General features: G+C 29.8%; 1 protein-coding gene across 1 annotated transcript; it reads right to left on the bottom strand.

Annotated features, from left to right (window-relative positions):
* Nucleotides 1-5,943: 5,943 nt before the first annotated feature.
* On the bottom strand, nucleotides 5,944-7,886 carry LOC127247986 (polyphenol oxidase I, chloroplastic-like). Its single transcript, XM_051270107.1, has one exon. The coding sequence runs from the start codon at nucleotides 7,862-7,864 to the stop codon at nucleotides 6,206-6,208; it is 1,659 nt and encodes a 552-aa protein (XP_051126064.1). The 5' UTR covers nucleotides 7,865-7,886; the 3' UTR covers nucleotides 5,944-6,205.
* Nucleotides 7,887-15,873: the final 7,987 nt, after the last annotated feature.

The raw sequence follows: 15,873 nt of genomic DNA, 5'->3' as shown, positions 1-15,873 counted from the left end.
AAATATCTCCATATTTAAATTTCAGAAAAGTAAAGATGAAGAAATATCTCCATATTTAAATTTCAGAAAAGTATATCTCAATTAAGGTGGCAGATGCCGACAATACTCAGTAGCACACGGTGTGCAGTTAGACAATACACGGTATTGCTACAAGCAGCACACCGTCTGCATTCATATATGCTATAGTCTTATACAATACAAACAATATTTGATTTCAGCACACAACATATTATTATACAACACACTTGTAATTATGAACCAACAACACATGTTATACTTTTACACAGCACAAATAATAGTTGATTTCAACACACCATATACTGTTACATATCACACTTATAACACTTATAATTATGAACCAACAACACATATTTTTATTATAAACATCACGTGTTGTATATAATAAAATTGTATATTATTTATATACATTACGGGTGCTGATTTGAAAAATCAGTCACCACCTTAATCGTTACCCTCAATTAATGTTTGCATAAATATAGTTAGTAGTATCTAATTATCCATTTTGTAAAACAACTAATTATAAGTATAAAATAGCATCTTAACATTAATTTTGAAAATTTTAATTTTTCAACTTTGGGTTCTTTATTAGTTACTTTGCAAATTTAGTTTTTGAATACTTTTGTTTGAAGGCACATGCATAATATATATATATATATATATATATATCATGTTCTCAATTTTATCAATATGAGTTTGTTTTTTTTTTATAAGTTTGAAAAAATTTTGGTTTGGGTTTGGTATTAAAATAATATATGGTGAGGTATTTTGTGAAAAAAAAAATGTATTTTTTTCAGAAAACATAGAGTCCAAATGGTAGAAACTTGGAATTTATGGTATAAAAAACACACCCTAAATATATGAATTATGATTTTAGTTAGAAGAAAATAACAAAAAATATCAAAAATAAAATATAACACTACAAAAAAATAATATATTTGTAACGTAATTCCGTTCCTAATTCCGTCTCTAATGTCATTAGTAACGGAAAAAGTAGATTTAGAGACAAAAAAATTTTGTTACAAAAATGATTTTTTCTTGTAGTGATAGCATAAATAAATATCATCAATCTATCAAAAGACGTTATATATATATATAATTTAAATGAAATATTTTTTAACTTATTCATTTATTATTTATTAGTAGAGTTTAGAATATATTTTAACTTAAAAATATAAATATATTTTTATATATTTTAAAAATACCTCAATTGTTCATTTATTATCTTGAACCTATATAAAAATTATTTTAGGCATAAATTTTGAATCAACGCGACCGACGTAGCAAGTTTCTAAAGACGTATAAATCATGCATAAGTATTTTACAAATTTATTACAAATGAATTTTAGTTGATTTGATAAGACCACTATCATGATAAAATTATTATTTCCTACATTCAAGGCTAAATTTTCATTTTGTTATTTTAATTTGTTCAAATTAAAAAAAATATATTATAGTTTTTTTTAGTAAAGATACAATAGATATTATATTATTTTATTACACTACTGTAGACAAAAAAAAAAAAAAAAAGAATTGTGTTAATTTCGTAAACACGAAATTTTCTACAAGTTATATTTAATTCAAATGTAACGCGGGTTCTATTCTTTATTTAGATTCTTTGATTCTCTTATTTTCTAATTTGAATTTCGGTGACTTCTTTGATTTGAATATATTTGGTCATCGTTTTGGATTTTGGTCTTCGCGTGGATAGTCGATTTTGGATTTGAAGACTCCTTTTGATGGATTTGAGGCTCTGATCTCTAAAGATGTGGATTTGATCCTCCATAGTGCTTCTTCACGGCATATATTCCTTTGACTTTTGGATCAAAGAAAGTCAGGTTGATGATTTTGACAAAGAATGTGAAAAATATTTTGAACCTTTAGGATAAACTTTTGAATCTTTTCATTGGCTTTGGCGGATTCTTCAATAGCTTTTGGAACTTTGATATTTCTTTCGACTTGGGCATACGACAAAGAACGTTAATTCATCGATTTTTCAATCAATATTGAATTATTTGTCCAAATCGGACTTTTCGAATAAGAACACTTCTTCAAAGGACACGAAGAACATTGCAGAAATAGTACAGAGATTTACCTCTTTGCTCGAGTCTTCAAATGAATTTCGGCCCTATTTATAAGGGAGGGTAGCATCAACTTCATTTTCGAATGGTACCACGTGACGTGATTGGCCGACGGAAAGATTTTGTAATTCTTCCTTTCTCGCGGATGTCGTTTTCTATTTTTGAAGGATTGGATTGCACATCTTTCTTTTTTGTCAAGATATTTATATTATTTTCTTTCTCGAAAGATATTACTTATAATAGTTCCTTTATTGAAAATATTTATTTAATTGATTACCAAATTTATTATAACTCTATATATATATATAATATTTGTAGGATATTTTTTATTTTAAGCATATTTTGCATTAATAATTAATATTTAATGTAATAATTAACGTATATGAATAATTAAATATTATATATTTACTTTAATGAGATTTTATTTTCTCCTAAACTTTATAATATTTAATTGAATTTAGGGCATTTATTTTTTAATATCTTCAAAATACTCCAAAACTTGTTTAAATCAAATACAACAACTATTTTAATGCGTGAATAAGTTTCGAAATATTCTATTTTTTTTTAAATATCCTCTTGTTTTTTTCTTTTTGGACATCATCTTTATTTGCCATATATATTTTTTTGCAATTTTATTTTGTATATATGACTTTTTTTGTTGCCATACATATATTTTTCAGTTTTTCTTTTTGTATATATGGCCTTTTTTTTTGCTATATATATTTTTTTGCAAGTTTTTCAGTTTTTCATCTTTATTTTTTTGCAATTTTTTTTTTTTATGTACGGCGATATTTTTTTGCCATATATATATATGTATATATATATTATGACAAATTTTTACCATAATTTTTATTATTTCTTTCCTTTTCTCATGCGTTTGTATACATATATTATATATAACATATTATTTTCTTCTTTTCCTTATATGTACAACTATATATGTATATATATACATATATTTTTTTTTATTTTTTATGTTTATTTTTATTTTCCTTTATTTTCTTCTTTCTTAACATATATTCTTTTCATATGGCTCATTATTTTTGGACACTATATAAACCTTTCAATACAAGAGAATTTTATCATTCTCAAAATTTCAATTCCTCCCATTCTAAGATAGGTTTCTTGCTCTTGTGTTCTTTTTATTATTATTATTATTATTATTATTATTATTATTATTATTATTTTTCTCCTCTTTTGATCCTTGTTTTTATTTTTTTGTAGGTAAGATGATTTATTTCAAAAATGTCTCATCCCCTTTCTGTAATGTCCTAGTTGGCAATTGTTTAGTTTGAAAGCCAACAATTGGATAAGGCGACAAGTCTATTGGTGCATTCATCGCTCGTAGGACGTGCAACTGCTAGCTCTAGCTTGGATGTTCCGAATTTTCCGAAAACGCAGTCTCGGGATGTCGCTTGCAAAAAGCATACCTTGCAATATTCACTCTACCAACACATTCCGAATGATACTCTCCCCCCTTCTGACCTTGGGGCGCCGAATCATGAAAGGGGCATGCACTTGGGATGATCTTCCCTCTTTCGATGGCAATTTCTCTTATGTAGTCGGCTATTGAGAATAGGCGTAGGACGTGCTGGATCGATACGAGCGTCCGTTAAAGAGAGTATGCATTTACGATGTAGTTTATGCTTACTTGTTTTCCTATGATTATTCTCCGGAGATCGTCAAGGCCGTTTGCGAGGCATGGTGTTTCAGTACCAACACCTTTTGAATGCCGCCGGTGAAGTGTCGATCACTCTCCGAGACTTAGCATCTTTGACGGGCCTTCCCAAGTCGTAGAGAGAGATTGACACTTCACCGGCGACAGTCAAAAGGATGTTGGTACTGGGACACCACGCCTCGCAAATGGCCTTGACGATCTCCGGATAATAGTCAAAGTAAAATAAGAAAGCATAAACTGCATTGTAAATACATTATCTCTTTAGCGGACACTCACATCGATCCAGCACGTCCTTCGCTCATTCCTAATAGCCGGCCACATAAGAGACATTACTATTGAAAGGGGGAAGACCATCCCAAGTGCACGCTCCATCTATAATTCGGCACCCTAAGGTCGGAAGGGAGAGATTATCATTCAGCATGTGTTGGTGGAGTGAGGATTACAAGGTATGCTTTCCGCCAGCGACATTCCGATACCACATCTTTAGAAAATTCGAAACATCCAAGCGAGAACGAAGAGTTGCACGTCCTACGAGCAATGGATGCACTAATAGACGGATCGCCTTATCCAATAATTAACTTTCAAACTAAAAAATCATCAATTCGACATTATCAAAGGGGAGGAGATATTCTTGAAATAAGTCATCTTACCTACTAAAAAAACCATAAAGAAAGAAATAAACACTAGAATGAGTAAAGTCAAGTTATGAAATTTTGAAAATAACAAAATTCTCTTATACAGTGTCCAATAAAAATTGAGCCATATGAAAAAATATATGTGTAAAAAATAAAAAAAGGAAATAAAAATAAAAAAAATAATATACATGTGCATATATATAATACATGTGTATATATAAAGAAGGAAATAATATATGATACATGTATTTATATATATGCATGAGAAAAGCTAAGAAATCACAAAATTAATGGCAAAAATTGGCATAAGAAATGTAAAAATAAAAAAAATGCAAAACAAAAACGCCATACAAAAAAAAAAGCAAAAAAAAAAAAAATGTAAAAAATATTTGCAAAAATACTAATTGGTAGAATTCCGAATCTCTTTTGATGGATAATATTTTTTTAATTAATAAAATTATATATAATAAAATTTCAAAATTTTCTATATTTATTTGTATGAACTCAAAATTTTTTGAGCTTTCTTAATTAAATAAAATAAGATTAATTGACTTTTATTATTTATATAATACTCCCTCCGTCCCATAACAAAGTATCTATTTTTTTATTTTAGTCCGTCCATAACAAAGTATTCATTTCCTTTTTTTAAGTAACTGTACTATCTACCTAACATTACAAATACCCTTACAACTTACAATATATTACACAAATGTCATTACCTTTATATCACACATACTAATAAGGTTATTTTAATCATTTCTACTTTATTCCTATTATATCTCAATATAATACTAATATTTCTAAAATTACGTGCAAAAAGCAAATGGATACTTACTTTTGGAACGGATGGAGTATTACCGTTGTATCGGAATAATTTTGAGACCAAAGCTAATTGCCATTTTTGAGTTATCAAATTTTGTGTCTTTTATTATTCTTTATTGTTTCCCTATTGCATTATTTTCTTAACAATATGCAATTTACAATCTCTCCGAGATACATTGAAGAAAATTATATATATATAATTGATATTTATAAAATATTCAAAAAATAAAATGTAGGTTTTTTTTGTTTATGACGTGGGAATAGCTTTTACTCAAAAGTGTACGGATAAATCTTCAATCGAACTTAATATCATGTAAACTAGACTCAATAAAATCGAAAATGGTTCGGGTATCTTATCCAATGAATTGTTTACTTATGGTGTGTTCGTTTGTAGAATTTTGTCCAAATTTTATTATTCATCAAATATTTTTTCCTAAAAATATCAAATCAAACATCTATTATTTATTTTTTATATTATACTAAAAATTAATTTTACATTCAAAATATCACATCAATACCTATTTACTTAGCATCATACAACTATTACTAGTCAAATCTTAACTCAAAATACAAAAGTCGAACAAACACACCCTAGTGTATGGATCAATCAACTTCCGCTAGATTTATTTAAATTTTTTATTTTATTAATTTTTTGCTATAAAAAATCCACGAAAGGCGACTAAGGAGCGCACTTAATTGGATATAAATATAATAACTGAACCGATTAAACCACGTTTTGAAATAGATAGAAAATGAGCAGGCAGACAGAATACCAACATTATTACATATAAAAAAACTCAGTGGCCGTGCTAATGGCGGTCCGATCGAGCAAACGCACAGTGAGGATAAATAAATTTATTCATGGCGGTCAGTGAGATAGACAATGCACTCACTTTATTTGACTTCACACATCTGATTTGATTCGATTCCCTTAAATCAATCAATTGATTAATTGATCCATCGCCGATCGATCAGGCCGACCGCGGCGGCGACGGAATGACCTTGATCCCACCAATGGTGACTGCATCGCCGTTAGACCTCGGGATAATGGTGACGACAATAGTGTCGTCATCCCCGACCTCGATGTCCTCATACACGTCCGTCAGCTTCAGATTAATCGACGTCTTTCCCTTCTTCTCCTTCGTCCGGTGCGGCACCTGCGCGAAGGTCCCGGCGTACTCCGCCCTGTCCAGCTCCGACGGGATGTCGTCCTCGTCGTTGATGAAAATGTCGAACTTTATGAACTTGGTGGAGTCTGTCTCGATGTCCTCCAGCACCAGGACCTCGTCGGCCTTCCCCTTCGCCGATTTGGGGACCAAAACCCTAACAATCTTGTTCAGCGTTAGCGGGAAGATCTTCTCCGCCGCCTCCGCGTTCGCCGCCAGTTTCTTAATGTCCGCCGCCGCCGCCTTCTTCGACGGCCGGTAATTCAGCCACGGCGTGTCCACCCTCTCGTAATCGTACCCTAATTTCTCCATGTTCAGACAGTCGGCGACCTTCACCCGCACCAGCTCCTTCTTCTCGTTGTAGAACAGAAAACCGGCGTTCAGGAAATCGGGATCGGAGATGCTCTTCGGCACGTCGGTTTTCAGGCCGGTCCAGATCTTCCAGAGCCGGTCGACGTTAGCGTGGTGGCAGTAGAAGAGAGGATCCCGGCCGGCGGAGTAGAAATTCCCCATATCCTCCCTGTATTTATTCGCCGGATTCCCCACCCACACGTGCGCCGAGACGTGCGACCCACGCTCCGACGAGCCGGCGCTTCCGCCGTTCCCCGGCGGGTCGCCGGCGCGGTAGGCCGCGCCCATGAAGTCGAGCGTGGAATTCACGCTCCGGATCATCTCGTTGTGCACCACGCTGAGGTTATTCACCACGAGTTGGATTTCGTCGGTGGCGCGTGAGAACCCGAGGTCGATTATGGACCGGCCCCGGTGGTCCGGGTTCCGGTTCACGTTGTAGATCGGGGATTTGTCCCGGTCGAAGATAGCCGGCATTTGCATGCCCTTAGGGTTGTCCCAATTCCAAAATGGGATCGCGAAATCTGGATCGTCGATCAAGCTGCCGAGGATTCTTTCGTAGAAGTAGAGGTACCAGCGGTGGAATGGGAAGAAGAGCCAGGAGTTGTGGATCTGGATGTCAAGATTCGGGTAACCCGGTTGGTCGTGGGCCCCGTTGCAGTAAGCGCAGTGGATATTGGCCTGCTGCATGAACCCGCGCGGGTCGGTCGGGTCGGTCCGGTCCAGCTCGCGCATCCGCCGCATCGCTTCTTCGTATTTCGCCAGGTACTCCCGGCTCACCTTGTGGGCCGCCGGCCGAACTTTTGTTTTCCTCGCCGGCGGGAGCTTGTAGTCCACGTACGGGGTGCCCGACACCGGCGGGCAGCAGTTGACCGGGAGGAGATCGTTGGATTGGACGTCGTGGGCCTCGCCGCAGGCTGTGAACTCCGGGACTCCGATCGGCGCCGCCGTGGCCGGAGGGTTTGAGACGGCGAGGTTTGCGGCGCCGTAGAGGCCGCCGCCCAGGCCGAGGAGCATGTTCCGGCGGTCGAGTTTTTGTTGGTTGCAGGAGACGTGGAAGCGGCGCGTGGGAGTGCTGTGGGTGGAGCGGTCGCCGGCGACGGCGGCGCGTGACATGGCGGAGGATAATTGGATGGATGCCATTGTTGGTTGGCTTTGAGCCTCGGGGCCGTGGGTATATATAACGGCAATCTTAGTTATTACTATTAGAGACCATATAATACTTAATTATATTAAATTATTAAATTTGTTTATCAGTGTCACAAATTATTAAATTAAATTATATGACTCCATAGTGGTGTTTGTTGCTGTTGTTTTTTTTTATTATTATTATTTATTTATTTAAATATGTGGACATGCATGTGCATTTGGTATTAAAATAGAGTTTTTCCATAATTTGGACACATATTATGCCTTTTTTTAAAACAATAATAATAATTAAATAGCTGTGGATTGTTATTTTTTTATTTGAAAATGGGGTGTTAAATAATATTTTTTATGTTTCAATTCAAACATATTTTTTTACCATTAAATTTTATTTAATTCAAAAATATTTTTTTTCAAAAATTATAATTAAAATAATTATATCTAAATATCAAAATACCTTAATTTTTATAAAAAAATTTATTTATTGATAAAAGTATCAAAATTATTTTATATATTTTTACTTACTAATAAAATATTATTTTTTTAATTTACTAAAAAAAAATAAAAATGCATATATTAAGTTGGAATGGAACGAGTAATATGTTTAATTTAGAAAAATTAACAAATATACTTTTTTAATCGTGTTTAATTTAGTTTTAAATTTTGGTTTGAACTGTGATAAAATAATCTTGTTAAAAAAAATATAAAATTCTCTTTTGGGTAGGGGTGAGCATTGGGATTTTCGGTTCGGAGATCCGAAAATCCGAAACTTTTGAAAAAACTAATCCGAACCGAACTGAAATAATCGAAATTCAAAATCCGAAATTCCGTAATCCGAACTAAAAAATTTGAACCAAATCGAAAAATCCGAAATTCTAAATATTTTTATTATTTTTTTTAAAATTTTTAAATTCTTTTATATTTTATTATTATTTTATAATATTAAATATATATAATATATAAAAATTAAATATATTAAAATATAATTAATAAATTTGAGTTTTTTATATTAAAATATAACATTTTCTAATATGATATTAAATATATATAATAAAAAAATATATTAAAATATTATATTTCGGATTTCGGATTGGTTCGGATTTTAAGTATACCGATCCGATCCGACCCGAAAATCCGAAATTTGTTAAAAATTCAATCTGATCCAATCTGAAAATCAAAAAAATTTGAACCAAATTTTAAATTTCAATTTAATTCGGATTGAATTTTCGAATTTCGAATATTTTGCTCACCCCTATTTTTGAATTTGTTTGATCAACACAATTTCCTTTAATACCATTCTCAATATAATGTATATATTATAGTCTTTCGTAAAAAAAAAATTATATTCAATAAATATTATTTTTTATAATTTTTATTATTAAATTATTAACACAATTTCTTATATTTTATATATATATATATATAAATCATTTTATTCCAAAAATATTAATTCAACCCTTATCATCACATCTAGTGGCATATGGAGCGAAGGTGGACTGAAAAGGCTGTTCTGCCACAATAATTACATCTAACAATTCTTTTTCCTCAAAAGCTCAATACACACAACATATCCTCGAAAAAACAAAATAAATACTCATTTTCATCATTTTCCATTGTCCAACTAAAAATGTTTATTTTTTATTTTTTAAAAAAATTATAAATTAATATTAAAATATTTTTAACTTTTACTTAAATTAAAAACATATTATTACAAATACAATTATTTTATATATAACTGTCGAGAGATTTTCGATATTTAATTTTAAATTAATTAGATTTAGATTTAAATTTTTTTGGGATAAACATAGCCTACTAAACCTCGTTGCTCCCGGAGGTCTTTGATTTTGAGATATGTCTACAATTTTGTCTGAGTTTGAGTTTGCTTTAGAGTTTGTGTCTGCATTCAAGAACAAAAACTTTGTTGAGAGCGGCGGAGGCGACGTCAGACGAGCAACTATTATGTGCGAAAATAGGAGCTCAGTCGAGAGCGGCGGCGCCAACGACGGACCAAGCAACTGTTATATGTGTTTGCGTCTTTTGATTTTTGTTTAACTTTCTTGTCAAACTCAAGTTGCTCTCTGCGATCCCACTTGAGTTTGAGAGGGGATGTCGATATATTTTCGATATTTAGTTTTAAATTTGCTAGATTTAGATTTAGATTTAGATTTGGTCATATCCATTGGATTACGTTATTTAGATTTGAGTCTATCGAGTATGATTTAGGTTGTCTATATATAAGCCTCTTATTTTGATTATCAATAATGTAAGTTTTAGAGTTTTCACAAAATATTTTAACAATAACAAAAAAATATATATATATCAAAACTTCTTACACACTTTTATTGACTAATAAAATATTATTATTTTTTAATCTACTGTAAAATTCAAAAAAAAATTATTTGGATTGAACGGAAGGAATACATAATATATGTATTGTTTCTTCTTTCACAATATTATCTCAACTCTCTAGATAATTTGAAATTATAAATTTAATATAAGGCTAAATGAATAAATTCACAATAGTAACAATACAATTTCACTTTGATAATCAAATAAAAATACCGTAAGGTATAATTTGATATTTTGAGTTAAACTTATCACTGTAAAATCATAAATTCAAAATTTTAACATCATCATCTACCACATTGTAAGAATAACATAGTATATTTAGAAGGTCTTATACATATAGATACAAACAAAACACTACTCTAACTACCACCCCCAATCTTAATAAAATACTTCCTTCGTCCATTTTTTATTGTACTAAACTATATTTGCACAGTTTTTTAAATAATTGTCTTTTTGTTATGAATGGACAAATTTGCTCTTAAGTGTACGGGAGAGATTAAAAGTAATAAATGAATGAAAGGTAAAAATATAAAATTTGTGTTTAAAAAAAAAAATTGGACAATAGTTATTGGATATCCCAAATAGAAAAATAGGACATTAGTTTGTGGACGCAGGGAGTATAATAATAATTTATAATTTATAATCTATGAAAAAGACACTAATGAATGATGATCATGTCGATTTAGGTGCTGCTCATGGATCTTTATATTTTTTTATTTGAACTTTTGACATTATATATATATATATACATACTTATTCCTTAATATTGTTAATAAATTGTAGATTAGGTGTACATGTTTCTTAATTAAGTTTTGTTGGGGCTATTTTCCTCCTAATATACTATTCATTCCATTTTTTTCTTTCAAAAATATTAAATCAAACACCTATTTTTTATTTTTTGTATTATACTAAAAATCAATTTTACATTCAAAATATCACATCAACACCTATTTATATCACATCATATAACTATTCAAATTCAAAATTTTTACTATTCAAATTCCAACTCAAAATCAAAACCCTCGACCAAACACACCCTTCATGTATTTTTAATTTGTGCCTTAGTCATAACCGATAAGCTTACAATCTTATTTTAATAATACACAATTTAAATTTTTTCTCTCAAAATCTAGCTTAGCATTAAAATGAACTACTATGGCTTTGACGAGCATGGACAAAGACCTAGATTTAGGGTGTGTTTGTTTGGGGGATTGAATTTTGAGTTGTGATTTGAATAGTAAAAAATTTGAATTGAAATAGTAGTATGATGTGATATAAATGAGTATAGATGTGATATTTTGAATGTAAAATTTATTTTTAGTATAATATAAAAAATAAAAAATAAGTGTTTGATTTGATGTATAAATGACAAGTCTCTCGATAGGATTTTTGTTGGTAATGAGACCATTTTCAATATCATACTATTAAATACTCACAAAAAGTTGGAAAAAGAAATAACTAATTTAACCCTGGTCGATATTGTGATGACCAGTTTTAGTGGATAACCCACGAAACCAAAAAGGGTGATGGAAGCACCTATAAGGTTGGTCCGAAAATGATTTTTACAGTATTGATGCAAACAGAACTTTTTTAGTATTGTTGAAAAGATATTGGATGCATGTGTCTCATTGTATTTCATCTTCACTCAATCGGAAACTAATATTTTGAAAAGGAGATCAAGTATTAACCATGGAAGTTAACCTTAACCTTTTCCTGATCAACCAATGCAATAGAAGAGACGATACTTTACTCTAACCACATCCCTCTGATTTCTCAAACAACATTGGTGAACGAATACACATAGCGAAACTAAAAGCTCATCATTCAGGGGTATCCATTCTATTTAATAGAACAAAAACTATTGTCATGATTCTACGTAGCTAAATTACTACAAGTGTTAGTTTTATTAAAATTATGTCAAAAACAAAAGCACAAAAAAAAATTGATATTTACCAATTTGGGTTGCAGTCTTAGATGTCACAAGAGCACCCTAAGTACAAGGTTGTGCCAAAGGCTTGGAACAAGACTCTTGAGCTGAAGAAAGAAGCACTATTGCAAGCTTAGGTTGTGATCTTTTATTAAAGTTTACAAAATATTTATTATTCATCAAAAATTTTTTTTTTTAAAGTATTAAATCAAACATATATTTTTATTTTTTTATTATACTAAAAATAATTTTACATTAAAAATATTACATAAACACCTATTTATATTATATCATACGATCATTCCAATTTAAAATTTTTATTATTCAAATCTCAAATTTAAAATTAAAACCCAAAAACAAACACACCCTTAGACTTTCGGACGTCAACTTTCATTCTCTCATTTCTTTGAAGCAAACCTCCTTCAATCAAGTATACATTCAACGCTTCAGTATATAATACAATACAATGAGAATTTACAAACCCATCTTTGGATTGGGACAACAACATAGGACTCAAAATGGCCTAAGGAATGCACTAGAAGGAAATTCATATTTTGTTACAGGGCGACGGACTAAAATATTAAAATTGATAGATTGTTAAGGGATTGAGGGAGTATATTTTTTTAGTAATATTTATAAAAAAGATATTGCCTCCGTTCGTCTCTAAGAATCTCATTTATTTTTTTGTGTGTTAATTTTTTAATATTAATTATTATATCAAAACGTAATACAAATTAAGAAAAAATTATAAAAATACTTTAATTAGTGTCGTATAATACTAATAGAAGGACATTTGTACAAAAAAAATATACAAATATAAAAATATTTTTAATATTAAATATATTAACGCAAAATGTAAATATGATCATTCGAGGGCGACAGAAAATTATAATACTCCTTCCGTCCTACAAGTAATTATCTATTTGTTTTTTTCACGTAATTTTAGAAATAGTAGTATTATATTGAGATATAGTATGAATAAATTAGAAATGACTAAAATAACGTTATTAGTACGTGTGATATAAAGTTAATAATATTTGTGTAATATATTGTAAGTTGTAAGGGTATTTGTAATGTTAGATAGATAATATAATTACTTAAAAAAAGAAAATAGATCATTTGTTATGGAATGGACTAAAATTAAAAAAAATGGATACTTTGTTATGGTACAAAAGAAATGATTAAAAACATAAAGTGAACAAAACCATGGGCTTACATAAAATTACATATATTATTGGATGTTCACCTACCCTTCTTTGGATTGTATGGATATTCGTTCAATCTACTTGCAGTATTATTTCTTACAAACCCACGTGTTAGGGTAGGGTAGTGGTTGGTGTAATGTAATACCATCCCATCTAATCCTACGGGTTTGTTTCTTTGACCAAAAACTTTCACATTTTTACTCTTTGGATTTTTTTATTTTTCGAGAAAAAATATATATATATTTTTTTTTTCTATCACAAAATATTTTATTATATATTATTTTAACAACAAATTCAAACCAAAGTTTTCCAAAAACGTACCCTAAACTATAGATTTGGTTGGATTAATTGCATAAAGGTGTCTTGGTTGAGGGTTTGATTTTTTAATATATAGTAAAAAAAATTAAATTTAAATAATTGTATAATTTGATATAAATATGTGTTAATGTGATATTAATTTTGAATAAAAAATTAATATTTAATATAATATAAAATATAAAAAATACTGTTTGATTTGATATTTTCTAAAAAAACAGTATTAATAAAAAGTAAGTTAGGAAGTAAAATCTCTCAACTAAACACACATTGTATATCAATTGCATATTCCATGTCAGGGGTGCGACTACAGTGTTAAACAACACACGATTAGGGGTGGAAATAAGCTTTGGATAAATAAATTTAATCTGTTTTAAAAATATTGGCTTAAGCCTCACTTGTAAGTCTGAAAAAAAAATATTTTGAAAGTTAGCGTAACCTTTTTAAAAATTTGGCCTACAACCCTATTTAAAAAAGTACATAATATTTTTATTTATTTATTTTAAAAATTTATTACTTCGTCCGTCTCATAACAAAGTATTTATTTTTCTATTTTAGTCTGTCACATAACAAAGTATCCATTTCCTTTTTAGTAACTGTAATATCTACCTAACATTACAAATACCCTTAAAACTTACAATATATTACATAAATGTCATTACTTTTATATCACACATACTAACAACGTTATTTTAGTCATTTCTACTTTATTCCTACTATATCTTAATATAATACTAATATTTCTAAAACTACGTGCAAAAAACAAATAAATACTTCTTTTTGGGACGGAGGGAGTATTAGAAATAAAAATAAAATAGATACAATTATTTAATACTCCCTCCGTCAACAGATAAAGTAAATATTTACTTTTGACGCGATGTTTAAAAAATAATAGTAGTTTAATTATAGTGGGTAGTTAAAAGTAGTGTAATGACATTTTTGCCTTTGCTTTTTGGTATAAAAGTAATGATGTTATGTAAAGTAAGGATATTTGTGAAAAAAATGAAGTATTTAATAAAATATTTCATTTGTAATTGGACGTCCCAGAATTTTAACTAACATAACAAAGAAATTATCTACTCCACCCGACTAGCTCCGGGTTCGATAGAAATGTGTATACTCCAAAATAGAAATGTGTATACTTTTTAATTGGACGGAGGGAGTATATATATAAAGTTAAGAATTCTAATTTTTATAATAAATTTACAATTAAAATTATTTAATAAATATTATTATTAAATAGAAAGTTGTTCTTAATATATAATAATAATAAAAAAATATTTTTGTTAAAAATATAATGATAATAAACATGTCAGCCTATTAATTAAAAAGACTTAAAAATATTTTTAAAGCCTAAGTCTATTATGTTTGAATAGAAAGACGTAAAAAAAAATTAACCTAATATTTTTAATAAATAGAATCAAGTCATGCTATTCTAGACCTTATGTAGAGCAGGTCGTAGGTCCCTGACAAACGGTCTTGCATATTCTCATCCTCACATATGATGTAATAATAAACAACATACCGTATTACTTCTGGCAGTATAATTTTTATATTACTCCCTCCGTACGTCCTATATTGGAAGTCCGCGTTACTGTAGACATGAGAATTTAGAATAAGTATAATTAGTAGATAATTAAGTATGTATTAGTAAAAATAATTATTCTATAATATAAATAATTATAAATTAAGATTAAGATAACTAATTAGTTTAATTAAAATTAAAAAAATTAAGAAATTTAAAATGAAATTAAAGTGAATAATCATTTTCCAAAAAAATAAAGTGACATGAGATGTGGACATGGTAGGTGGACGAAAGGAGTAATATAATACAAATACTACACATGAACTAACAACACATGCTATAGTCATATACCGCAGAACAATTTATTTTAATACATGACATATATACTCTTATACAACAAATATATAATTCTAAAAAAATAATACACACCTTTATTACATACAAAATATATTGTATATAATAAAAATATATATTATTTGCATATATTATAGGTGTTGATTTAAAATATTAGCTCGATATTAAAATTTTCAAATCAGCACCGCGTTCATTCCATATCAAGTACATCATGCTAGTGGTAATTAATAATAATAATGATAATAATAATAATAAAGCATATAAGAAAAGGCCATATAATTCAAATTTTTAAGTCAAATGAATT

Source organism: Andrographis paniculata, unplaced genomic scaffold, assembly GCF_009805555.1.
Source record: "Andrographis paniculata isolate CXL003 unplaced genomic scaffold, ASM980555v1 Contig32END, whole genome shotgun sequence".
In the NCBI taxonomy this organism is placed as follows: Eukaryota; Viridiplantae; Streptophyta; class Magnoliopsida; order Lamiales; family Acanthaceae; genus Andrographis; species Andrographis paniculata.
Note: the sequence above shows the minus strand (reverse complement) of the source record. Positions and strands in the feature narration are given on the sequence as shown.

What these genes read in the sequence shown, in the direction of transcription:
- LOC127247986 (XM_051270107.1), bottom strand. Translation starts at nt 7,864, where the DNA reads ATGTCACGCGCCGCCGTCGCCGGCGACCGCTCCACCCACAGCACTCCC.